The 26,525-nt window shown below is 40.1% G+C and overlaps 1 protein-coding gene across 2 annotated transcripts in view; it reads right to left on the reverse strand.

Annotated features, from left to right (window-relative positions):
• Nucleotides 1–2,503: 2,503 nt before the first annotated feature.
• Nucleotides 2,504–26,525, reverse strand: part of nrp1b (neuropilin 1b) — a 74,796-nt gene continuing 50,774 nt past the window's right edge. Inside the window, exons 8-17 of one of the 2 annotated variants that reach the window (XM_022679313.2) lie at nt 26,075–26,219; nt 24,095–24,426; nt 21,919–22,063; nt 20,419–20,604; nt 18,851–18,892; nt 15,554–15,700; nt 11,944–12,377; nt 8,878–8,974; nt 8,305–8,361; nt 2,504–5,963 (exon numbers count right to left, since the gene is read on the reverse strand). In XM_022679313.2, coding sequence (XP_022535034.2) covers nt 5,683–5,963; nt 8,305–8,361; nt 8,878–8,974; nt 11,944–12,377; nt 15,554–15,700; nt 18,851–18,892; nt 20,419–20,604; nt 21,919–22,063; nt 24,095–24,426; nt 26,075–26,219 — 1,866 coding nt within the window. In that variant the 3' untranslated portion in view covers nt 2,504–5,682. Of the gene's footprint in view, nt 5,964–8,304; nt 8,362–8,877; nt 8,975–11,943; nt 12,378–15,553; nt 15,701–18,850; nt 18,896–20,418; nt 20,605–21,918; nt 22,064–24,094; nt 24,427–26,074; nt 26,220–26,525 lie in introns of both variants that reach the window. The other variant, XM_049476807.1, reaches the window with a different exon arrangement.

The raw sequence follows: 26,525 nt of genomic DNA on the forward strand, positions 1-26,525 counted from the left end.
TGCTCTCTCCTGCTTACTTGTTCATATATACCAAGCAAATTAAAAGATTGATGTGTGAACAAAACTTAAGTTAGTAAAGTTAAATTAAACGTACATGTTATGTCTTTACAAATTAACCATGTCACCATGAATGAGCTCAGTGAGTCATCAAATCATTTATTTCAGTGTATTGATTAGAATAAGAATAATTAAACATTAAGTGTGGGTTTTTTAGGCAGGATTAAACCTAGTACTATTTTCCTTTCAAATGGGAAATCTCCTTTCACAATTCTGTGTAATTCAAGGCTAGACCTCTAAAAGTACTAAAAAGTAAAAACGTCCTACTTCCAGCTTGTTCTGTTGCTTTATTTCCATTCAAAAACGTCACAGGTGTCACAGCCATCTTTGGTGTAAGTTTGGTGTCCTGGTCCTGCACTGTAAACCCACAGTTAGTTTAAAGTCAAATTAAGTCTATTTGATGTAAAATGTAATATTTCCAATCATAACTCAACTACTTTGAGTTAGCTGATCATGTGTGGTCACATATGTAGAATAATGAAATGGAATCTTTGGGTTAGTTGATAGTCATTGATTTTAGTCTGTTCCCATTGGCAGCTTCTTTTTCATTGGCTTTTGGCACAATTTATTTGCATACTAGTCTGACAACCACTACTGTCAGTGTGTAGTCATTCCCCCCAGGCTACTTTACGTAAATCACAGATACAGTGGCTTGCAAAAATATTCACTCCCCTTGAACTGTGTCACATTTTGGCACCTTTTAATCACAAAAGAGCATATAATTGTGAAGTGGAACGAAAATTATACATGTTTTTGAAAATTTTGGTCTTTTTTGGTTTGTCTCTACCAGCTTTGCGCATCTAGAGACTGAGATTTTTGCTCATTCTTCTTTATAAAACAGCTCAAGCTCAGCCAGGTTGGATGGAGAGCGTCTGTGAACAGCAATTTTCATGTCTCTCCACAGAAGCTCAGTGGGATTTAAGACTGGATCATTCTAACACATTAATATTCTTTAATCTAAACCATTCCACTGTAGCTCTGGCTGTATTTTTAGGGTCATTGTCTTGCTGGAAGGTGAATCTTCTTCCCAGTCTCAAGTCTTCTTCCATGATTTTTCTGTATTTTGCTCCATCCATCTTCCCGTCAACTCTGACCAGCTTTTCTGTCCCCGCTGAAGAACAGCATCCCCACAGCATGATGCTGCCACCACCATGTTTCACAGTCAGAATGGTCTGTTCAGTGTGATGAGCACTAGAATAGCTGTATGTCAAAATAAGAGTCTGTGACACGTCCTTTTTTAACCACAATTTATTGAAATAAAAAATCTCATATAAATACATTTCTCAGTGCAATGATAGACTAGTCTATTTCTCTCTGTAGCGGCTCTGCGTTCCTCTGCAGACAGCGGTCTGAACCTCCCGCAGTGACCCACAGTCAGCATTTCCATACGTTTAAAACATTCAGGACTTCCTGACGCTTCGGTAGCGTCTTCCCATCTTACTGGAGTTTGGCTACAGGTTTTATCGCAGCACAAAGAGCAAAACACACACAAACACACACACATACACCCATGACTGCAGTGTGCTGAACCCCTTCCTGCTCCACAGAACAAACCAAAACCTCGGACCTCCTCAGAGCTCTGGATTCACACAACAAAACGGAATGAAAAATATCACATGTGTGTGTTATCATCATAAGGCAATGTGAACACAGTCTGAACACAGATTGGATTTAGATTGTTTGTGTGATAGTGTGGACAGTCAGAAACCACATTAGATTAGGTCTTTGAAATCGGATCCAAACCACAGTTTTAAAAGCGATTTTAGAATTTTACAGATTTAAACATTTTTTTTATAATCAAATGACCTCATCAAATAAGAGGAGTAATGCTGCAGGCCGGTGCATCACTCAACGTCAGTGAAGACTGGAGGTGGTGTCAATTATTTTCGAATACAGCCAATCGAATACACAACTGACTGGCATTTACCCCGCCCACTGGTCCCTCCCACATGTGCTCTGCCCTGCAGCATTACATAGGTTTATTTTGGTATTTGTACATTTGATCCGGATTGATTTACCACATTGCATTATGTAATAATTTGGTTTGAAATGCGAATATAATCAGATTTGCACAGTCTGGGCTCTCTGCAGACTCAAACCAGATTGTATCGAATCTTTTGCATTACATACAGCGCAATGAACAATGACCGCAATAAATCCAGACTGCCAGAAATGTAGGGATCCAAGAAGTCTACCCAAGGTTATGCCAGGTTCACACTACATGATTTTAGCCCAGTTTTTCTGTCACCGACACTTTTTTGTTGATCGCCGTCATAAACGCTGCTCAGAGGCAAATCGGGGATTTCTCAGCGCTCGCTTAGTCCTGTAGTGTGAACTACTGGAAGACGCTCACCGAGCCGGCATCGACTGATCACCAAATAGTTGCAGAAGCCTGGCAAATATTGGCATGCTAGATATCTGACCCAGTCAGCGACTGGGAATCAGGAGCAGCAGCTACAAACCAATTCCAATTCCAATGGAATAACAGAGTTCTTGATTAGTTCTTAAATTTGAAAAATTATATTAATGTATTTCACTAAAAAAAGCAAATAAAGCATGCCTGTATATTTCAGTTTATCTAAAGAAAACCCTGTACAGGTTTTACACTGTAAAGACACTAGAATTACTGATACTGTGAGCTAATTGGTTGGCGAGCTGATGTCTGCAGTACTGAAACATTTGATATAGTTCTGTGTTGAGGAGATAAGTACATATTTCAGTACAGATTAGAGATTCATATGAACTCATTTGTGTTGGACTCACTATAAGTGCGTATTCTCCTCTATAAAGATTCTCTGGCATGGCATCGCTAGCTCTCGTGTGCTTAGTTCTGGTGTGTTCTCTTAATAAACGTGTTTCTGGATTTCCCACAGTGAAAAATTATGTAATTTGAGACCCTGTGTCGTTGATCAGTCATGTAGTGTGAAAGTCTCAACAACTGAAGAACTTACGATTACAGCACAACTACACAAGTTGTGTAGTGTGAACAGCACAACAACTGACCACCCAAAAAGTCGTGTAGTGTGAACCTGGCATTAGGCAGACAGCTGACTGACAATGACCTCAACATCACAGCAACCCATGCAGACATACGTTTGTGATGTCCAGACAGGCAAATCCCGTCTGATTACTTCCAAACAAGAGTTTAGACAGTCAGATCTCAGCACATCTGATTTGAGAAACAAATCCCATTTTCCTGCAGTCTGAACACAGCCTGTCTCTCTCTGGAGTGTTGATGCATAATTCTGATGCTGTTCAACAAACATAACATTCATATCGGTTCCATATTCAAATCTGAACAACAAAAATGGAGCAATATTTGGTGACAATATAATAACACAATATAATGAGTAAAATTTACAAAGCAACGTCAGCCCGGACTGACAAATTTGGCAGATTTAGACAGAAAGCAGACCAAGATTTTCATTATTTTCAATATTTCCCCATTCTTTAGGGCTGGCCCTTCAATACTGGTTTGTATTTACACAAAAAATGTTTTTGTTAATACCCATTTTTAGCGTCACATTTACATTTATATCTCACAATTAATCATACATTCTGGAGATACATGATAAGATTTAGCATACTTTGTGTGTTTTTGTAGTTCAAAAAATATTCAGCAGGGGGCAGCGATGTATTATTAGTTTGAGTGTTTAACAGTGGTAGAACAAATGAACTGAAATCAGCCATGAACATACTGTTACTATTAAAAAACAAAACCTTGTATATTTTTGAAAATATAGATTTTGGACTCAGTGATTAGACCACAATTGAAAAAACAGGAGGACCAGTGAGTTTTTAGACTTTCCCGGTCATGTGACATCGAGTTCAGTAGCTCCTCCATTTCCACTCGCTGCTGTGTTTACATGGATCTCCATGGAAATGTGCACCCAAAGTGTAATTACGGTGCGCGGCCGTGGACAAATAGCTATTATAGCTATTTTACTAAACGCGAGATGACGAAACTCAGAGATGTGGGTCCGGAAAAAAACACATACATGTTCGTTCTGGATGGGAATAAAATCCCAGAGGATAAAAAAACCCATAGAAAAAAAAATTACCCCCTTAGAAACTAATCCCGTCCAGATATAATTTAACAGACCTTTTCACTCCAACTCTCATAACTCCCTCACAAGATAGCACCTCACAACTTCAACAGTTATCTCCTGAGGTAGCACTTGCAACATTCCTACATGGCTATTTACACACTGCTATCCCCATCTTAATGAATGAAATATATATTTTATTTGCTATATTTTAGTTGTTTTTATCATTAAATAATTTTAAGTAATTATTCAGGCCAGCCCTAATTTATTCAGTTCCTAATTGATTAGTAGGGGTGAAAGTAAATATGGAGGGGAGTATGTATTATATATGGTGGTTTATGTTTCACTGATGCAGATCATACAGTACAGTATGTTTTAGGCAGTGTTTATGAAGCACCGGCAACAAATACAGTCATGTGAAAACGCAGTTATGTTACATCAGCTCACAGACGCCTTGTGCTGATCAACATCACCTTTTGGAGTGATAAGGGGTAACAGCACCATCTACTGTACCCACCCAGACAGAGCAAGGTCAATTGTACACTATCAGAGGGCTCCGGCAGCTGATGGCAAGCTGCATGACGGGGATTCAAACAGCAATCTCCTGATCATAGTAGCAGCGCTTTAGACTACTGTACCACTCAGGGCCCCCACTGTCGCTAGTTAAATGATGCAGATGCAAGGCATTAAGATTGACTCTTGGCTGGGTGTTAGATAGCAATGAGCATTTCGAAGCATCTATATTTCCGTATGATTAAATATGTTTAAAAAGTAAAAGCTTTTAATGGGGTGTTCTATTTTTTTCACATGACTGTAGGAACAATCAAGTATTGCAGGGTGTGATTCGGCTCATAGGATGAGGACTGAGGTGAGACCAGCTGTGAAAAGGCAACAGAAACATGTAATAAAGGCACTATTGTGATGGAACACACACGCACGCACGCGCACACACACACACACACACATATACATACACACACATGCTACCATGCCCTTTACCCTTTTTAAATCAAATGCACACACACACACACACACAATCATACATTTGCACACACACTTTCACTCACACACACACACACGCACAGGCACAAAAGCATTAAAATAGTGAAAGCTCATCAGTTCTACACTACAAATGTGTGTCAATGTTTCTTTCCCTACACGCCATTTCCATCATCTTCTTCTTTTCTTCAGAAAAAAGACCCCCACCCCCCCAAGTAAGCCACGCCCCCCCAGAGTCCCAGCTCGTAGAGAAGATACTTTCCTCTTGATTGGTCGCATCACCAGCATCTTTGTATAAAAAAAAAAAAAACGACGAACAAAACGGACAAACCAACAAAGTGACGATCACCACTGACTGTACATTTTAATCTTTACACGCAGCGCCCTCCGGAGGTGAGTCCCTCTTACTGCAGATCCTGAGAAAAGTACGGCTCAGTCTCAAAGCTACCCAGTCATCGTTCTCCCCCCCCCCCCCCATCGCAGGGTTCAGTAATAAAACGTTCCCTGGGCCTCGTGCGAGCCTTTCCTCACTGTCCCCTCATCACTTGTCCGGCGGCCGTGGGGCCCCGGGGCCAGCCCCTCACGCCTCTGAGTAGGACTTCTGTGCGTTCACTTTCTCCTTCTTCAGCTTGATTCCGTCCACCAGCTCGAAGTTGTAGTTCTCCAGGGCCGACAGGTTCCGGTCGGGGTTCTGTGAGCAGGCGCAGTAGAGCACCACCCCGCACACGGCCCCCAGCAGAACCCCCACCGCGCTCATCACGATGATGGTGATCAGGATGGGGTCCAGAGTCTTTAACATGGAGCCCCCGCGCCGTCCGAACCGCCACACGGTGTCCTCCTCATCTTCATCATTACACTCCACTGAGGAGAGACAGAGACACAGAGAGAGAGAAACATATTATCAATCTATAATCAAATATATGCCAGGACAAGGATTATAAATACCGTATTTTTCGGACTATAAGGCGCACTTAAAAACGTTTAATTTTCACAAAAATTAACAGTGCGTCTTATAATACGGTGCGCCTTTTGTATGGATTTTACTCGTCAGGTTGTAAGGAGCAGTAAACACACACTCCGTGCAGCGTTATAGAGAGTTTCAGTGCTATACAGAGTCCAGAGCCGTGCAGCTCCGAGGCTGAGCAGCAATAGCATTAGCTAGATGCTAACCGCTAAGCTAGCTAGCTTATTCACTGAGATCAGTATTATCTAAATTTTACTCGTCAGGTTGTAAGGAGCAGTAAACACACACTCCGTGCAGCGTTATACAGAGTTTCAGTGCTATACAGAGTCCAGAGCCGTGCAGCTCAGAGGCTGGAGCAGCAAATAGCATTAGCTAGCTTATTCACTGTTCAGAGATCAGTATTATCTAAATTTTACCCGTCAGGTGTAAGGAGCAGTAAACACACACTCCGTGCAGAGCCGTGCCGCTCCGAGGCTGGAGCAGCAAATAGCATTAGCTAGATGCTAACCGCTTAGCTAGCTAGCTTTTTCACTGTTCAGAGATCAGTATTTTCTAAATTTAGCACTTTTAATACTGCTGGAGCAGTATTATTAGAGTTAGATGCTAATCGCTAAGCGTTCACCGTTCAGAGGTGAGTTATCGGCCTGTAAGTCTGTGCTGCTTTGCCTGGCTAGCATTAGCTAGATGCTAAGCGCTAACTCTCTCAGAGGTGAGTTTTATCAGCCTGTAATCTGCTTGTTTACCGTGTTAAAACAAGCTACGGGGGACGAATCGCTAGCTAATATCTCACTGTCTTACCAGAACACGCAGGATTACTCAGTGTAACGCTGTCGTTTAAGTTTGGGTTAACTTTACTAGTTTAGGTGACTAGCTAGCGTGCTAGCGGATAGCTATGCTAACGCTGGTGCAGCAAGCCTTAGTGGACATCTGGAAATCTAAGCTTACTGTAAATAAACTGAAGCACGTTACTCACCCAAATAAACAGTTTTCAGGAGAGGAATCTGTGTAGATTAATATCCAGCACTCGTTTGACTTTGAAAGAGCTAGATTTGTATACGGAGACGCTCCACCGGCAAGCGACCACCCCCGGTGGGGGAAGGGAAACATGGCGCCACCCCTGTTCACTTTGATATAGGCACCCTTTCTAGTGTCACTTAACGCGCCTTATAATGCGATGCGCCCTATGTATGGAAAAATAGCAGAAAATAGGCGTTCTTTGATAGTGCGTCTTATAATACGGTGCGCCTTATAGTCCGAAAAATACGGTACACTAGTGGTCACAACTTTTAGAACACCTCGCTTTTTCCCCTTTATTTTTGCCATTTAAACCCTGGTCCAGTCAGTAATCAGAAACAGTACAAAATTTTGCAGTAAACTGTTAGAGCCTTTAAAGGAAACAAATGAACTAAAAAGGACTGTAAAAAATAATTTTTGTCTTTAAAAAAATCCTATTTTGTTTAAAAACTGGAACAGATAATGTTCTTTCTTCTACAGCACTTACGCACTTACACACAGAACATTCAAACTCTCGTCATAATAACTAGAAAAAGATACAGAAACAGATAACAGAGAACTCTGTAAATATTACAATTAAAAGGTATTTTCTTTAGAGTAATTTCCAGATTAAGACGTCTGGCTGACCAACATGGAAACAGTTTTAGCCTTTAGCCCTTTAGCTTAACACTGGACGCATTCTCAGTTTTAGTGTGCTGCTGTCCTGCTGGAAAATGAAATCTGCATTTCCATAAAAGTTGTCAGCAGAGGGAAGCATAAAGTGCTGTAAGATTTTGTGGGAAAATGGAAAAAGAGTAAGATAGATCAGATAGCCATCAAACCAAGCTGAACTGCCTGAAACAGGAGCAACATAATGTTATCCAAACAGTGTGTAAGACTGGTGGAGGAGAACATGCCAAGATGCATGAAAACTGTGATTAAAAACAGGGTTATTCCACCAAATATTGATTTCTGAACTCTTAAAACTTTATGAATATGAACTTGTTTTCTTTGCATTATTAGAGGTCTGAAAGCTCAGCGTTTTCTCATTTTCTGCAAATAAATGCTCTAAATGACAATATTTTTATTTGGAATTTGGGAGAAATGTTGTCAGTAGTTTATAGAATAAAACGACAATATTCATTTTACTCAAATATAAACCTATAAACAGCAAAATCTGAGAAGCAAAAATGAATCACATTACCAAGTTTACAGAGTCATATTAGCATTTTTATAGTGACATACCAATATCAGGCTTTTCTTCAGCATCAGGCTCATCAATAATGACCTCAACTTCTGGATCTGAAACACAAACAACATATAGTTCACTCAATATAGCTTACATTCCACAACCTTTATATATAATACTATCAAAATATTAACATCTAGATCTAGTTTTTACTAGATGTAGTTTTATAACTTGGGATTTTTAAATAGGAATGGTCTTATTACACTTAAAAATAATCATGCTTCTTATACTTATGGAAACAAAATATAAATATAAATGATTTGCTAAAAATATATATAAAACACGGTATGTAAATATTGGATCGTTTAACAAGCTTTAATATGATTTCAATAAATAAAGTACATTATAATGTTTTGCTTTACAGTGAATTTGTGGAACAGTCTGTATGTGTCCTGGTCAGCAGGGGGCAGTGTGTTACTGTGATTGGAGGATATTGAGCAGGGAGTGTACTGGGGGAACTGGTGGAAAGGGGTGGTACTGGATACAGTATGGGTGAGTCTGAATAACCCTAATAAATCCTTCTGATACACTTTATTTAATTATCATACCATTAGTAAGGATGGGCTTACCTTTACACTCCTCAGGACCCACAGTGGTGACAATTCTTACATTATCCACAGAGATATGACCAGACGATGCTCCATCAATCACACCCTCAATAATCACCTGTAACAAACAGAGACAGAGCCATGCGTCTAGTTATTCTAATAACATTATTATAGATCATCAAACTAACTTTAATATCAGACAAATAGAACCTGAGTAAATTTAACCCCACCCCCATGAATTAACTGTGATTAAGCACACTTTTTGGAAATTTGACTACAATTTCACTACAAACCACAACCAGGCCTGAATACTGTCAGACCTGTAGAATCAAGAATCACTTAAATACAACCTGTCTGACAACATGAAGCAGATAAAAGATCTCAAAATCAACACATTATTATACCACAATCTGAAGAAATTCAACAACAGATGAGAAAACAAAGTTATTGATCATCTGTCAGTCTGGAAAAGGTTACAAAGTCATTTTTAAAGCTTTGAGACTCCAGAGAACCACAGTGAGAGCTACTATTCACTAATGGAGAAAACATGGAACACTGGTGAACTTTCCCAGGAGTGACCGGCAGACATAAAGAAATTACTCCAAAAGGGCATGAACAACTCATCCAGGAGATCACAAAACCCAGAACAACATTTAAAGAACTGCAGGTCTCACTCGCCTCAGTTAAGGTCTTTCAATAAGGAAGAGAGACAGGGTGAAAATGGTCTCCATGAGAGTTCCAACATCCCTAAACATAAAGCCAGAGCTACAATAAAAGGGTTTAAAATAAAACATACTCATGTGTTAAATTGGCCCAGTCAAAGTTCAGACCTAAGCCCAATCGAGAGCTTGTGGCAATGTCTGAAAACTGCTGTTTTGCAAAGAAGAACGGGGCAAAAATCTCAGTCTGGTGGAGACAAACCCTAAAAGACTTGTAGCTGTAGCTGCAGGAAAAGGTGGTTCCACAAAGTATTAATACTTTTGCACATTGAACTTTTAAGTGGTTTATTTGTTAAAAAATTGTTTTCATTATTTTCTTTCCACTTCACAATTTCATACCACTTTGTGTTGGTCTTTCACATTAAATACTAATGAAATATATCTATGTTTGTGGTTGTAAGGTACAAAATATGGAAAATTTCAAAGGGGTATAAATACTTTTGCAAGCCACTGTACCTATACAGGTGCTGGTCAACGAATTAGAATAATTTGAAATAGTGCAATCATGAAATTCTTTGAATGCATTTTTTGTGCAGAAAGCAAATCAGGTGTTCACCGCACCTGTCCTACTCGTTAGACTAATCACAGAACTCGTTACCTGGAAAAAAATTTGCTCAGCTGAGCTTTCCAAAAGGCCCATTTAGGCCATTCAACTGTGACACTGTTGTTTTATTGAATTAGAATAATGGAGAAACCGTTTCATTGAATTAGAATAAATGCTCGAATTTTTGTTTTCTGTGAAGAGTGTTCACTGTGCAGTATAAAGTCAGGGTTGAGTAGAATTTCTAAGTTGTAAAATCAATCATGGGTAAGCAGCGCGACCTCTCAACCGGAATAGTGGCTCAAATTCAAGCCCTTCGCCAACAAGGCTTGACCCAAACTAAAATTGCTGAGCAGCTCGGCATCAGCCAGTCTTCCGTCTGCAAAGCTCTCAAGAAAAACTGCAGCAAGCGCACCAACTGTTCCGGCGTCCGAAAAACTTCTGCTCGCGACAACAAGCAGCTGAGAAAGATCGCAGTCAGCAACCGGTTCAAGTCCACTTCCGAGCTCACCGACTTGTGGAACAAGCAGACCGGCGCTGACGTCTCCAGATCAACCACTTACCGTCGTTTGCGCGAACTCGGCTTCAAATCTCGCGTTCCAGCAGTAAAACCGATGCTGAACAAGAAACAAATGGAGAAACGGCTGAAGTGGGCCAAAGAACACGGCGAGTGGACTGTTGAAGACTGGCAGAAAGTGGTCTTCAGTGACGAATCACGCTTCTGCATCTCCTTCGGTGACCAAGGTCCTCGTGTCTGGCGTCGTGGTGGCGAAACCTACAACCACGAGTGCGTGAAAAGATCCGTCAAGTTTCCCCAGAGCGTTATGGTCTGGGCATGCATGTCCGCTCGAGGTGTAGGGAAACTCTGCTTCCTCAAGAAGACTGTCAATGCTGCCGTATATCAAGATGTTCTGGAAACGTTCCTGATTCCGACTGTTGAGGAACAGTTCGGCGAAGAAGACTTCATATTTCAACAGGATCTTGCACCGGCTCATGCGGCAAAGTCGACCAAAGATTGGTTCACTAAAAAACAGCTTGAAGTTTTGGCATGGCCGGCCAACTCGCCTGACCTCAATGTCATTGAAAACCTTTGGGCCATCGTCAAGCGGAAAATTCGCGACAGAAAGCCTACTACGCTGGACCAACTGAAGCAGAACATCGCCACTGCCTGGGAAGCTGTGAGTGCGGAAACGTGCGACAAGCCGGTCAAATCGATGCCGCGGAGACTTCAGGCAGTCATACAAGCCAAGGGGGCAGCCACAAAATACTGAGAAAGTGATGATTGTAATTATAATAAAAATTATTCTAATTCAATGAAACAGTTTCTCCATTATTCTAATTCAATAAAACAACAGTGTCACAGTTAAATGGCCTAAATGGGCCTTTTGGAAAGCTCAGCTGAGCAAATTTTTTTCCAGGTAACGAGTTCTGTGATTAGTCTAACGAGTAGGACAGGTGCGGTGAACACCTGATTTGCTTTCTGCACAAAAAATGCATTCAAAGAATTTCATGATTGCACTATTTCAAATTATTCTAATTCGTTGACCAGCACCTGTAGTTGATGTGTCCGGTTTCTAAGCTGAATTTTTCAATGGACAGAATGAGAGGGCTTTTAAAAAACTCACCTATGTTACATTCTGTGGTAAATAAATATCTTCCGAACCCTGTACATGTAAGCTAACTTCAATGGTCTAAACAGATGCTATTATTCATATTATTCAAGTCAGTGGAGCAATTAAATATGATTATATTAAAGCTTATATTTGTAGTTTTATATAGTAAAAATAATGCTATGTACATAGTGTTGCCCTGAAACGTCCTGCTTACCTGATACGGAGAGTCGGTGCGGGGGAACAGGACCCTCCCCTCTCTCCAGCGCCCGGTCTCCTGCCTGCTCTTCATCCACAGCAGTACCTCCTCCTCCGCCCTCCTCTCCTCCCTCTCTGTCTCCACACCTCCTCCCTGCTCCTCCACCTCCTCCTCCACCCCTCCCTTCCTCCTCTGTCTGATGTGCAGAGCGCCAGCTTGATCTCCGCTGAACTGGTACCAAAACGACACGCACAGATCTTCTTCAGGAGCCGTGACTGGCAGACTGACCAACCGCGCCCATCCTCTTTCTCCATCTCTCTCTACATCCTTTCCTTTGTCTTCCTCCACCTCTCTCTGCGTCTTTGTCTCTCCAGTTGACTCTGTGTCTTTCTCTGTCTCTGGGTTCAGAGACTCTGAGGACAGTGCGGTGTAGATGAAGTTTCCTGGTTCACCTGAAGATAGAAAACAGAATCAGTGATAAATACACTTTACTAGGGCTGTACAATATACCGTTTAGGCATCGTCATTGCGATGTGCGCATGTACAATAGTCACAGCGCAGGACGAGTGATGTCACTTAAGGCAATTAAATCACACACATCATGTTGCAATGTTTTGATTCTTGACACAAGAAGTAGATACACAGCGCTGTCTCTGTGTCTGTGTGAGTGACAGGCTGCTGCTGCCTGAGAAGAAGATCTTCAGGCGAGGGGGAGGGGGAGAGCGAGGGGGAGGGGTCAGGAGTAAACACGAGGTAACCGCATGGCCTCCATCCACATGGTTGGGCATGTGCTTGTAAACGTGAGCACGTGTGGAAAACTGTGCACCTCAGTCCAGCACAGGTTTGCAGCACAGATATTTCCAGTTACAGCTGAACTCACACTTTTAATCCAAGAAAAACAACCTTATTTTTGACACAGTTCTTGATTGGTCCGGACGCGAGAGGAGGAGGGCAGGGTTGGTGGGTCGTACATTGTTTAATATAGCAAAATATATATATATTTCCCTATACTATACAATGGAAAGTGAACCACACCACCACTTAGCAGTGGGGACAGTGGTAGAATCACGCTCCAAATGTTTTAGCATACAAAGAGATTACACACAATTTCACGCTTCCAACTTTGCTGAAAAAGTTTGGGGATGACCCTTTCCTGTTCCAAGTCCAGACCTTTTCCCTACAGAACACCTTTGGGGTGAATTAGAGCGGAGACTGTGAGTCAGGGCTTCTCGTAATGTTCTAAAATTCCCATAAACACACTCCTAAACCTAGTAAAAAGCCTTCGCAGAAGAGTTGAAGCTGTTATAGTTGAAAAGGGTGAGCCAACATCATATTAAACCCTATAGATTAAGAATGGGATGTCACTCAAGTTCAATTGTGGTGGCCTGATGGATGATGGGACATTCCATTAGAAAAGGTTCTAAGCAGTGCAGTGGGTGGTAATGATGGTGACCGGCAGTGTCTGGCTAGAATTGTCCATGTGAACAGACAACCAATCAATTACCATCATCCACATTCAATGAGGAGACCCCAAACACATGTCCCATAGGCCTGTGTAACATTCTTTTATGTTTATTGAGACATAGCAAAAGCCATGTGGTTGGTGTGGTGCAGTGGATAACACCACCGCCTGCCAGTGACCTAGCATTCCATAGACCAGGGTTCAAGTCCAGGTCTGGGTTATTGGGCAAGACTCCTAAATATACATTGGCCCAAATCTGTCACTCTGGAGAAGATAAGTAGTAAAAATAAGTCATATGACCAGAATCAGTGTCCCATGACTTTTGCCATTTTTCACTGAAGCTAAAGAATGCTACACAGGCCTGTGGGACATGTGTGTGGGGTCTCTTCATGTATCATCTCAGTGTATTATATAGTCTATTATACAACAGTTAGTTCCGACCTCACAATCTGATTGGTTGAGAAGTGTTCTAGCCGTGCTGATATTTGTGATAACATCACGGCCTTCTCACACTAAACCTGTATCACTCCCCCGACGTGTTGCCGAGTAACGGCGTTTATACACACAGGACAGCTTAGAATCATCAACGGCATCAGCGGCAGCGTTAGCTTAGCACAGGCTAGCGCTCAACCACGGCACGTTTGCCTGCAGAGCTGACTGTTTTTTTGGGAAAAAGGGAAAGAAAACCGCTCGGCTACTGCCGTCTGACAGCCAGAAAGCTAACTTAACCAGCCAACTTTGCTTTCAAGCTAACTTTTGTGGTGTTAGTCTGTATAAACCATACTCCATTTTGTAGTTAGGAATCCCAGCCGTGATGTTATTCGTGATAACACACTCCCTCTCCTGTTCTATTGCTTAATTAGTTTTGATTTGGGTACTTTAATACTAAGTACAGATGGATAAATAATTCAGTCTGATATTTGTTCAGTAAAACAGTATCAGAACTCCTAATAATAGCTAAATCTTTATGAAGGCCACCTGAAAATGCTTTAGAACTTACTGTATATCTTCTTATGACCTTCTCCTGGTTCATACGCATCAGTTATTTGCATCTTCAGCTTCTGCTGATTGATGGGACAAGGTTGAAAGCCTCATTTGCATCCCCTGGTCTTTCCTAATGATGATTGTGAACAAGCCAGCGTTCTAATTTAGCTCTGTGACCTTGGTAGAAGTTACCTGAGAGCTCAAAACTGTCGGCGAATGCAAATAAATAATTTTATTGCTGATGTCATTAGTAAACAAAATATTACACCCTTTGCATGATTTGGATGCACCTTAAATGCAGTGTTTTTTTGTTATTTTAGGTTCTGCACTGTAGTTTAATACTAAGTTAAACAGACCAGAATATGTTTTATATTTTAGATTCTTTAAAGTTACACCTCTTGCTTAGATAGAGACAGTTTTATTCATCTCTGCTGGATTTTCTCAGTCAGTTTTATGAGGTAGAGTCACCTGAAACACAGGCTTTCAGTTAACAGCTGTGCTGAACTCATCAAGAGTTAACTACTTGAATTTCTTGTCTCTTAATGTGTTTGAGAGCATCAGTAGTAAAGTTGTGAAGAGGTAGAGTTAAAGGTATACAGTGAATAGTGAATATTTGAATAATGTTCTAATCCAGATTATGAGAAGCAACAACTACTCAACTAAATAAAGAAAAAAATGACTTTAAGAAATTAAGGTCAGTCTTGCTCCAAATGATCCGGCAGTCTAAAGTGCTGCCACAATGATCAGGAGATCGCTAGTTTGAATCCCGTTTATGTAGCTTGCCTTCGCCTACTGGAGCCCTGAGAGAGCATAGTTGGTCTTGCTCTCTGTGGGTGGGTAGAGTAGATGACGCTCTTTCCCCTCATCACTCTAAAGGGTGATATCAATTAGCATAAGGCTGAGTCTGTGAGCTGATGTATCGGAACCGAGTCGCTGCGCTTACCTCCGAGTGCACTGTGATGCTACTCGGTAATACTGCATTAGAGCATTAGCATTAGCATTAGCAGTTTGAAAAGAAGCGGTGGCTGGCTCACATGTATTGGAAGTAGTTATAGGGGGAGTCCTAATGAGAGGGTTGGGTAATTGGCTGTGGGGAGAAAATCAAAATGTTATGATGAAACTGGCTCTCATCAGGACCATCCCAGAAAAGAAAGACAAAGAGGTGGTATGATATGATCTCACCTCTGTAATCCACTTTGGGCAGTTGGTGATTGGAGGGTGTGCCGTTGCTTTGTACGAGCCAATGAGCTCCGCCGATGCTTTCTGGTACCCACCCACAGTAGGAGGGCGTGCCGGCCCAGCCAAAATCACAGGCAAACCATATAAACTCTGCACAAAGAAAAAAAACACAGAGAATTAGTGATTACATTACTGCATACAACAGAAAAATTACATTAATATTTAGTAGATCCTCCTTTTACAGAAAAAACAGCCTCTAAACAAGTCTGGCTTCTGGTTGAAGGTATTTTGGATGATTCTTCTTTATAAATCATCTCTAGTTCAGTCAGGTTTGATGGTTTCTGACAATAAATAGCTCGCTTTAAATCACACCACACAATAATCTGTAATCTTTTACAGAATTAATATTATTTAGTTTTTGTTCAATTGCCCAGATCAACTGTTTTCTTTATATTTTAATTTCCTAATCATATTGGTCTTTTCACTTCTTCAAAAAACATGCTCACTTATTATGTTTCACTGCACCATCCCCCCAAAGCAAAGTGGTCCAAAAATAGAGGGAGTGGCTGGTGGTAGATATGCAGTAGTGATGCTGGATAAGATGATATTGGGGGGTTAAAGACTGCTAATTGCTCATTTGCTCAAAGATGTATATAAATTGAAAGCTACAAAAAAACTGCAGAGTTTGTAGTTTTTGGCTCAATGATGCATGAAAAATAAGATCTTTCGGCTTCTTCTGGCTACTGCGCTTGCACGGATACAGATGCACATTGAGGATGGCTTTCCCACGAGCACACTGACCCTCCGTTACTCTCAGTGCAGCAAGCAAGTTCATTGGCTCTTTTTCCGCGAACAGATGCCATGCTTTTAGTATTATGAGAACTCTAATACATACTGCAGTCAGTGTCTGGTATCATCAATACAGGTAATAACGTCTCCGTCTACAACTTGCAGAAACCTCACATTGTGTTAATAAACAGTTTGTGAGGGTAAAGACTAACACATGCCTCCTCCGACATATGTAAAGCCAGACTCCGCCTCTTTTAAAACTTTTTGAAGTGCTGCTGATGTAGCATTGGCTAGTAGCATCACAGCACACTCGGAGGAAAGCGTAGAATATCAGCTCACAGATGCCTTGTTCTGATCAACATCACCCTTGAGCCCCCTCTACCCCGTGCAGAGAGAGCAAGGCCAATTATGCTCTCTCAGGGCTCTGGCAGCTGATGGCAAGCTGCATGAAAAGGATTTAAACCAGTGATCTCCCAATCATAGTGGCAGCACTTTAGACTGCTGGACCACTCAGAGTTGCACTTTGCAATTTGTAGCATTTGGCTCAATGATGTATAAAAACAAAGATTTTTCGGCTTCTTCTGGCTGCTGCGCTTGCACAGATTTCCACGTTGAATGTGGCTTTCCCTTTAGCACACTGACCCTTCTTTACTCTCAGTGTAACCAGCAAACTGACTGGCTCTTTTTTTCGTTGAAGAGTTGGAAAGGGCAAGGCCAATTGTGCTCTCTCAGGGCTCCAGCAGCTGATGGCAACCACTCGGCGCCCCCTATATTGTATTTCTACATTCTACAGCCCAACTCTGCTTTAATGCGGGATTGTAAAAAAGCAGGAATCCAGTGTGGAGGCACTGTGCTTTTGCACGTTTGTGAAACGGGACACACTTAGACACTTGTCGGAAGTGCATAAGACCACAAACGAGTTTACAAAAAGGCGAATGTGAACCGTGGGTCAGGCTGAGAAAGGGAAAGGGAGAGCGGCTCAGACAGCGGGCCTCCAGTGATTTGCTGTAGAGAAACACAAATTATTTCCAGACTACACAGCAGACAGAAATAGAGGCAGAACAAGCTGGATTTGGAACACCAAACATGATATGCTGGGCGTGTTTGTGTGTGGCCTGATGCCACAACATAAAAACTAATCTGTCCCTCTCTTCCTGTCTCCTCCTACGCTTGGGAAAACCCGTGCTTCAGGGGTAAACAGCTAATGTCTTTTTTTTAATGTTTAGTCATTTCAAATCTAAGCTGCTGTTCTGGAAAAGCCCCACAATGACACCAGTGTCTGCTGACCGAAGCGTCCAGGGGTCTGAGGAAACTGGCATAGTGTCTATTTTCCGAAGTGGGATTGAGCCCTTGTGTCTTGGAATGGGAATTCTAAGCATTTTAGCCTGAGGGAGAACATCCAACATCCAGTTTCATTCCAGGCTCATTACTATGTTCTCCTGCTCCACATTTTTATTACTGCTCATGTTTGTGTGTTTTTAAACTAGTATATTGGGATCATGTAAAATCTACAATGGAATGGTTCATAAATAAATGTATCCAAAGTCAAAGTCCAGACCTGAATCCAACCGTGAGAATCTGTGGAAAGAGTTCACAAACAAACGCTCTCCATCCAACCTCACTGAGCTCCAGCTGTTTTGCAAGGAAGAATGGGCAAAAGTTTCAGTCTCTCGATGTGTAAAACTGATAGAGACAAACCCAAAGCGACTTGCAGCTGTAATCACAGCAAAAGGTAGAGCTAAAAAGTATTAATGCAAGGGGGTTGAATATAATTGCACGCCTTACTTTTCAGTTTTTTATTTCTAAAAAATGTTAAAAATATACAGTAAATCCAAACAAGTTCCACTTGTTGTTGGTTCTTCACAAAAAAATAAAATTTCATATCTTTATGTTTGAAGCCTGAAATGTGGCAAAAGGTTGAAAAGTTCAAGGGGGCTGAATACTTTTGCAAGGCACTGTATATACATCAGCCATAAATACTAAGAAAACCAACCTGCAGATAATTCACATAACTGTTCTCACCTGACGTATTATTGTATTATTGATATTTTGAAGCAACATATTACTAATGTATCACAAATGGAAATTATACAATTTATCGCAATACTGATATTTTGTCCCACTTGTAACATGTATTAAATCTGTATTAAATCACCAGCCACAAGTGTCATCTTTATCCATTATCTTATTTTCTTATTATTGCAGCATTGCTGGGCTCAGCTAACCCTTCTGGACGGTGGATGGTGTGGTATTTTGGTTATAACATGTGTTCTGGGAGGGCTGGTGATGGGGTTAATGTGATCTGATCACCAGCCCAAGATACACGTATGTAATAATCACTAGGTCTAATCAGCATCTTGATATGCTGTTAGTGCTCACTACAAAATTTGAGAGAAAGAGTCATAAATTGAGTCCAGCTCATGAAAAATGGGAGCAAAATCTAAAGTGTTGTGTTTATATTTTCGCTCAGTGTATAAGTGTGAGAGTGTGCCTATGTGTAAGGTTTCTCACCAGGTAGAAGATCTTCATCCAGTATTGGCCCTGGTATGGTACCTGCTGTCAAAACACAACCACACAACATACATGCTTAGTTCTAAATCAATTTTCAGTTTTTGTGTAATACTACAGGTGAACCCTATGGGATTACTTGGATTTCTGCATAAATTGGTAATTAAATGTGTTCTGATCTTCATCTAAGTCACAACAATAGACAAACACAGTCTGCTTAAACTAATACCACACAATAAAACTATATGTTTGCATGGTTCAATTGAATACAGCATGTTAACATTTACAGTGAGGAGGAAAAAAGTATGTGAACCCCTAGACTAATGACTTTTCTAAGAGCTAATTGGAGTCAGGATGTGATGAGATTGGATGTGTTGGTTAAAGCTGCCCCACCCTATAAAATAAACACACACCAGTTTTGAGTTTGCTGTTCTTAAGAAGCATTGCTTGATGTGAATCATGTCTCACACAAAAGAGATCTCAGAAGACCAACTTTCAAGAATTGTTGACTTGCATGAAACTGGAAAGGGTTACAAAAGTATCTTTAAAGTTCAGCACTGTTCCTACTCTTCCTAGGCGTGGTAAAGTCCTGTAAAGATGACTGCAAGAGCACAGCGCAGAATGATCAATGAGGTGAGGAAGAATCCTAGAGTGTCAGCTGAAGACTTACAGAAATCTCTGGCAAATGCTAACATTTTTGTTGATAAATCTACAATAAGAAAAACATTAAACAAGGATGGAGTTCATGGGAGGAAACCACGGAGGAAGCCACTGCTGTCCAAAAAATAACATTGCTGCATGTTTTAAGTTAGCAAAAGAGCACCTGGATGTTCCACAGCACTACTGGCTAAATATACTGTGGACAAATGAAACCAAAATTAATTGTTTGGAAAGAACAAACAACGCTATGTGTGGAGAAAAAAGGCATCATCAAAGCCTCCTCCCAACTGTGAAACATGGTTGCGGGAGCATCATGGTTTGGGGCTGCATTGCTGCCTCAGGGTCTGGACGGATTGCCGTCTTCAACAGAAAAATGATTTCCCAAGTAAACCAAGACATTTTGCAGGAAAACTTAAGACCATCTGTCCACCAACTGAAGCTCAACAGAGGATGGATGATGCAACAGGACAATGACCCAAAACATAGAAATAAATCAACAACCGAACGGCTTCAACAGAAGAAAATACGCCTTCTGGAGAGTCCTGATCTCATTGAGACCCAATTGAGATGCTGTGGCATCATGACCTCAAGAGAGCGATTCACACCAGATATCCCGAGAATATTATGATCCAAACTTCCTTCTGATCTGCAACTACAGGAAACGTTTGGTAAAGGTTGCCAAAGGAGGATCAACTAGTTATTAAATCTAAAGATTCACATACTTTTCCCACCGTTACTGTGAATTTAACCAGTTTATGCAGAAATCCAAGTAATCCCAAAGGATTCACATACTTTTTCTTGCAACTGTATACCTCTGTGTGTTTATATTTGTGTGTATTTGGGAGTATGTATGCTTGTGTTTATGTATATCTGTGTGTTTGCTGGTATTAGTTAAAGTGTGTATATATTACCCGTTGGCTCATAGTCTTCACTTGTTCCACCTGTTCCACTGTGGCAGTTTGCTGATTCGTCGTCACACTCCTCTGTTGTTGGGGTTGTGGTAGTGATGGCTGGGCTGATCACTGGTGCGCTGGAGGTTGCCCCCACTGTAGTAGTGGGAGGAAGAGGAGTGGTTGGAGGAAGAGGAGTGGTGGTCTCTATTAGAATAGACAGATAGAAGTGTTTTCAGAGCTTCTGAAAGTTTTTTTTTTATCATCAGTTGGGGAAGACCTAAACTGGAGGTCCTAATTTAGTCTACTGCAGGGGTGTCCAAACTACGGCCTGCGGGGTATTTTAGAAATAGAATGAAAGTTGGCCCGCTGTTAAGCAGGTTTTTATAATGTGAGATTCAAAGTTTGAACGCTAGGTGTCAGAAAATAGTCTAAAAGCGGAGAGGGTGCGCATTTCTAGCACAGAAAAACGGGCCAAAGAGTCTAAAAGCGGAGAGGGTGCGCAATTGTAGCGCAGAAAAACGGGCCAAAGAGTCTAAAAGGGGCGAGAGTGTTCAGTTGTAGAGCAGGAAAAGGGCAAAAGAGTCTAAAAGTTGCCGTAATTAAGGAGTTTAATATTAAGGGACATCATGAAATTAATCATCAAATAAAGACACAAAGATAGATAAAGATAGTAAGTCAAGTAAAATGATGTGTAAATAAAAGTAATCAGTAAAATGTATTATTTAAAGTGATATATTTCATTATTTGTTTTATTACAGAGTCTGTGGCCCGTGACTTCAAATATATTTCTCCTTCTGGCCCCCAACAAAAAAAGTTTGGATACCCCTGGTCTACTGGATAGGAATTGGATACTGACTAGGGGTGGGAATTACAGGGCATCTCACAATACGATATTATCATCATATCACGATACTGTGATAATTTGTTACGATACTTCACAGCATCTGTGTTACTGAAGAGAATAAAATACTCCTAAATAATATAATTAAACACCAGGAATTATAGATTTATAGGTGTTTATTGGATACTGGCTAAATTCAAATCAGCATTATTAAAGAACTACCAATTCTTGATCCTCAGCTCTGACATGCCAAAATTAATGGGACAGCAGTATGTCTTGTAAATTGATCACAAAATGTGCCTCAGGGGACGGCTTGGAAATAGCCACACCTGTATACTGTATGTTGTGAGGGTTTATCTTGTGAGCGATGCTGAACACTAGCCATGCCATTTCTTGCTCATGGTAGGTTCGGTGAACTATTCCTCGAACCATAGTGTCACATGTGTACTGAGAATACGTCACAAAAGGCTAAAATTACCAATTAAATTGTTGACTGGTGGTGTCTGAGTACAATTGACTTTGGAAACACACATGTGACTCTGCCAAAAACCCCATAAACACACTCCTAAACCTTGTGGAAAGCCTTTCCAAAAGAGTACTGCATAGAGTGGGCCAACATCATGATATGGTTTAAGAAAAGATTGTCGCTCAAGTTTGTATGTGTTTTGGTGACTCACGTTCCAGTTCACAGCCCAGCAGTTCCAGTCTGAGCCCCATTCCATCGGGCCCACCACGTTCAGGATACACCCGCACAAACCGCGTCATCAGCTGATCAAAGGACCGCACCTCTGGAGTGTCATGATTCTGGTTTCCAAGAAACAACTGCAGACAGATATAGAGAGAGAGAGAAAGAAAGAGAGAGAGAGAGAGACAGAGAAAGACGGATGAGTGGATGAGCTGGAGAACAGTTTTACTTTTACGCTTATCTTATTTGCTTTTTATGGAGCCTCTGAAGGGACATAAAAATGTCATGAGCACCACATACTAAGTGGTGAGCACCAGACAGTATATTGACTGGTCTGTACTTGACTTCACAGACTGCTACATTTTGCCTACATTGTATCTTTCATCATGGAAGGGAGGTGTTTATACATTTTTGGAGTCTCTGCAGACGGCACAAGAAGAATTAAAGAGAATTAAAGATGATAAGGTATAAACGCTTTTTTATTTAGCTGCCATTTGTGATCTAATGGAGGCTGCTTTAGCAAAGACCTAACTAGCTATTCTAACGCTAGCTAAGTTAGCTTAGCTTAAAAGGCTTGCACTGCTTTCTGTACAATATATGGTAGGCTTGGGTGAAAGTAGCCACAGTGTGTGTGTGTGTGTGTGTGTGTGTGTTTGTCCAAAAGCTTTTTCTACAAAATGATACCTCCTGCCTTGTGTACTTCTCTGGTCAGACAACTTATAAATTAATTATAAACAGTAATTATACATCCACATATACGTGGATTAGGAATATTTGGATATTTGGTCAGAGAACGATCTACACAATGTATGCAACGTACACTTATGCAATATGCACATCGCACGACATGCAATATCTTAAAGACAGATTATAGCTAGCCTACATGTAATACATTTTTTGCTGCTTCATAAAAATAAAGCGTTTTTAGCTGGCGCTCCTACCAGTCTTAAAAGTCTAGTGATATGGGCAAAGAGCTGACCATGCAAAGAAATCACTATTTTTACACCATTAACAAGCTCAAAGTAGATCCACACTTCATTGGTAGAATTCTGAGAGCCCTGACATTTGAAAAAACAAGGCACAAGAAACTTTGAAAGTGCACAGATAGATTCCACAGAAAATATTATGTATACTTAATCCTATTTTTATTTGTTCCCTTAGTTTATTTTTATTATTATTATTATTATTGATTTTTTATTATTATTATTTTAATAGTTTTGTATTATTGCTTTTTAACTTATTTTGATTTTCTTTTATTATGATTACTATTTTTTATTATTATTATTGCTTTAATTTGTTTTTTTCATTTATTTATTTGTATTTTTATTGTATTATGTAAAAGTTAGTTTAAGCTAATTTTAACTCATTTTTATTGTATTAGTCTTATTTTCTTATTATAATTATTATTATTATTATTTTTTCTATTTTATTCAAATTTAATTTTTTAAAATCTATTTTTATATTTTATTTACTGCTATTTTACAATAATTAAATGTAGCTATTATTTTCTCTGTCATGTCAATCCCTATTTTTGTAAATGCTCGGCTACATTGAAAATTAGGGTTGCCCTCAATGTACATCCGAGTCAAAATAAAGGTTGATTGATTGATTGATTGATTATGTGATTAAATAAATATAGATTTCTTTGCATGGGCAACTCTATGCCCCTATTGCTAGCATTGTAAGCCTATTGGGAGCATCAGCTAAAAGCTCTATATTTGAGAAAGCTGGGGGTGAAAGGAGGTGGACTATTCCACAAACGTTTGTACTTGTTATCATGTTTCACAACAACTCATGTTCATTTCACATTGGAGCTCTCCTTTAATTATTATTAATATTGCAATACATAACACAGACAAAAAAATGTTGCAGTGTGAGTGCAGCCCTAGTGTTGATGTTGGTTTTCTGCAGGAATGTAAAATCAGATCGTTTTAAAGACAAGTGTAAATAGAGTCTGGCCAAAGTAGATCTAGATACTATCCAGATACAGAAACGCATGTTATTGTCAGCTGTGAACAGGCCCTATTTAAATGTGTGTATTTAAATCAGCTAGCAGCTACCAGTACATCTTTACAGCCCCCACACACACACAGCATGTATCTAGCATGGCACAATACACTCTTCCTCCATCTCTCAGTCTCCTCCTGTAACTCCGCCCCCTCCCGAACCTTAGGTTTGCCGCTGTCCTCCTCCAGCACGTTGCTCCAGTCCGATCCGTTGGTGCTGTAGCTTAGTCTGAAGCGCCGGACGAACATGCTCTTCTCCCGGTGTTTCCCGCCCTGCAGGACCACTCCAGTGACCCAGCGCATGCCCCCGAGGTCCAGCTCCAGGTACGGGGAGAGTGTAGCACTGTGTGAGATGGGAGACACCCAGCCAGACCGGCCCGTCAGCAGCCTGGCCTGTTCCGGTAACCACCCCCGCTCCACCTCCGGCCAGACCGAAATCTGAGCGTCCGAAATGTGGCCCGACACCATCCCCAACATACTGGAGCACGGAGAGTCTGAGAGAGATTTAACAGATACATCAGAATAATCACATCAGAACTCATCCACATTTATTACACTTTTTCTTCTCCTCTTAATGCTGGTAAATTCGTAAATCTTTCATGTATTTGTGAAGCAGACAAAATGAAATGAAATGAAATGAACATCAGTTTAGCTCCATATTCCACATTCAACAACTTCCTCTAAAAAGAGGAAACGTGCCATCAGCTGTGTTTGTGTTTTTGTGTGAGTGAAAAAGAGAGAGAGAGAGAGAAAGAAAAGAATAACTTTAACAGATACATCATAATTATTATAGATAATTATTTGTCTTATTATTATTAATTCTACTATTATGATTAAATCACTTTTTTAATGCTGGTAAATGCAGAAGAAAACGGTAGAAGCAGACAAAAACAACAGTGTAGTGTGTCAGTCTCGGCAGATTTGAGTTTTTTTCACTTTATTATAATTTTTAGGGATGATTTGATGTTTTTAAGTTTGAATGTTTTAATGTGCTGAGTAACCAAGTTTTAATGGAGGAAATGAATATAAGTTTATCTCCATATTCCACATTCAACAACTTGGAAAGATAAAGAGAGAGAGAGAAAAAGAGAGAGAGAGAGAGAGAGAGAGAGAGAATAGCTGTAACAGATACATCAGAATAATCAAATCAGAAATAATCCACATTATTAAGATTAATCACACTTTTTCTTCTCGTCTTCTATTATGATTCAATTACTTTTTTTAATGCTGGTAAAACATTCAATTTTTTTCCTGTATTTTTTTAAGTGGACAAAAACAATAATGTAGTGTGTTATTCTCATATTTTTTACTTTATTATAATGTTTCAGGGAAGTTCTGATGTTTTTAAATGTTTTTATTTAGAACATTTTAATGTGCAACTGAGTTTAAATGAAGGAAATAAACACAAGTTTAGCTCCATATTCCACATTTAACAACTTGGAAAAAGAAAACATGCCATCAGCTTTGTTTGTTGTTTTTTGTGTAAAAAGAGAGAGAGAGATTATTTAATTAATTAATTCTAAACTTGGCAGCAGTGATGCTGTGTTTATATAAATAATAAATAATAATAGATAATAAAACCACTAATAAAACGTCACCAAGCTTTTGCATGTGATTCAATTGCATTTAAAAAAAATGAATGCATTAAAGTTTCCATGTTAATCACAAATACACAAATCAGATTTATGAGGTAGAGTCATCTGAAACACAGGCTTTCAGTTAACAGCTGTGCTGAACTCATCAAGAGTTAATGACTTGAATTTCTTGTCTCTTAATGTGTTTGAGAGCATCAGTTGTAAAGTTGTGAAGAGGTAGAGTTACAGGTATACAGTGAATAGTGAATATTTGAGTAATGTTCTGATTCATATTATGATAATAACTACTTAACTAAGTAAAGAAAAAAATGACTTTAAGAAATAAAGGTGAGTCAACTTGAAACATATCAAGAACTTTAAAAGTATTCTCAAGTACAGTCACAAAGATCATTAAAAACACTATGATGAAACTGGCTCTCATCAGGACTGCATCAGGAAAGGAAGAGCAAGAGTTTCCTCTCTTATACAGGATAAGTTCATCAGAGTTACCAGCCTCAGAAATATAAATTAATAGAATAGTGTGTGTGTGTGTGCTTTAGTTTGATACCTGACATTTTGCAGCCATACAGTTCAAAGCGCATGCAGATGCCCTGTTCCCAGGTCATAGGTCGTATCCGTATGTAACGCGTCAGGGTGGGTTTAGGGAACTTTGAGATCACCACATCTGTGGGGTTGTGATTGCCCTGAAAAAACTGAGAGAGAACACACACACACACACACACACACACAAATACATTATACACAGAGCATACACACACTGGTGACATTATTACCTAGTTATTACCAATCTACACTGTATCCTGCAGCTCTGTGGTGTTTTTCTCTCCTGTGGGGTTCTGATTATTGAAGAACAGGGTGAAAGGAGGATAATAATAAAATAAGTATACAGAAAAACAGATACAGAACTACAGGTCTGTAATAATATAGAACTAAAACATACTTCTGTATGATCAGTGGAGCTAAACAAATTTAAACTGTCTAGACATTAATATTAAAAC

The sequence above is a fragment of the Astyanax mexicanus genome, chromosome 4 (genome assembly GCF_023375975.1).
Source record: "Astyanax mexicanus isolate ESR-SI-001 chromosome 4, AstMex3_surface, whole genome shotgun sequence".
Taxonomy (NCBI): domain Eukaryota; kingdom Metazoa; phylum Chordata; class Actinopteri; order Characiformes; family Acestrorhamphidae; genus Astyanax; species Astyanax mexicanus.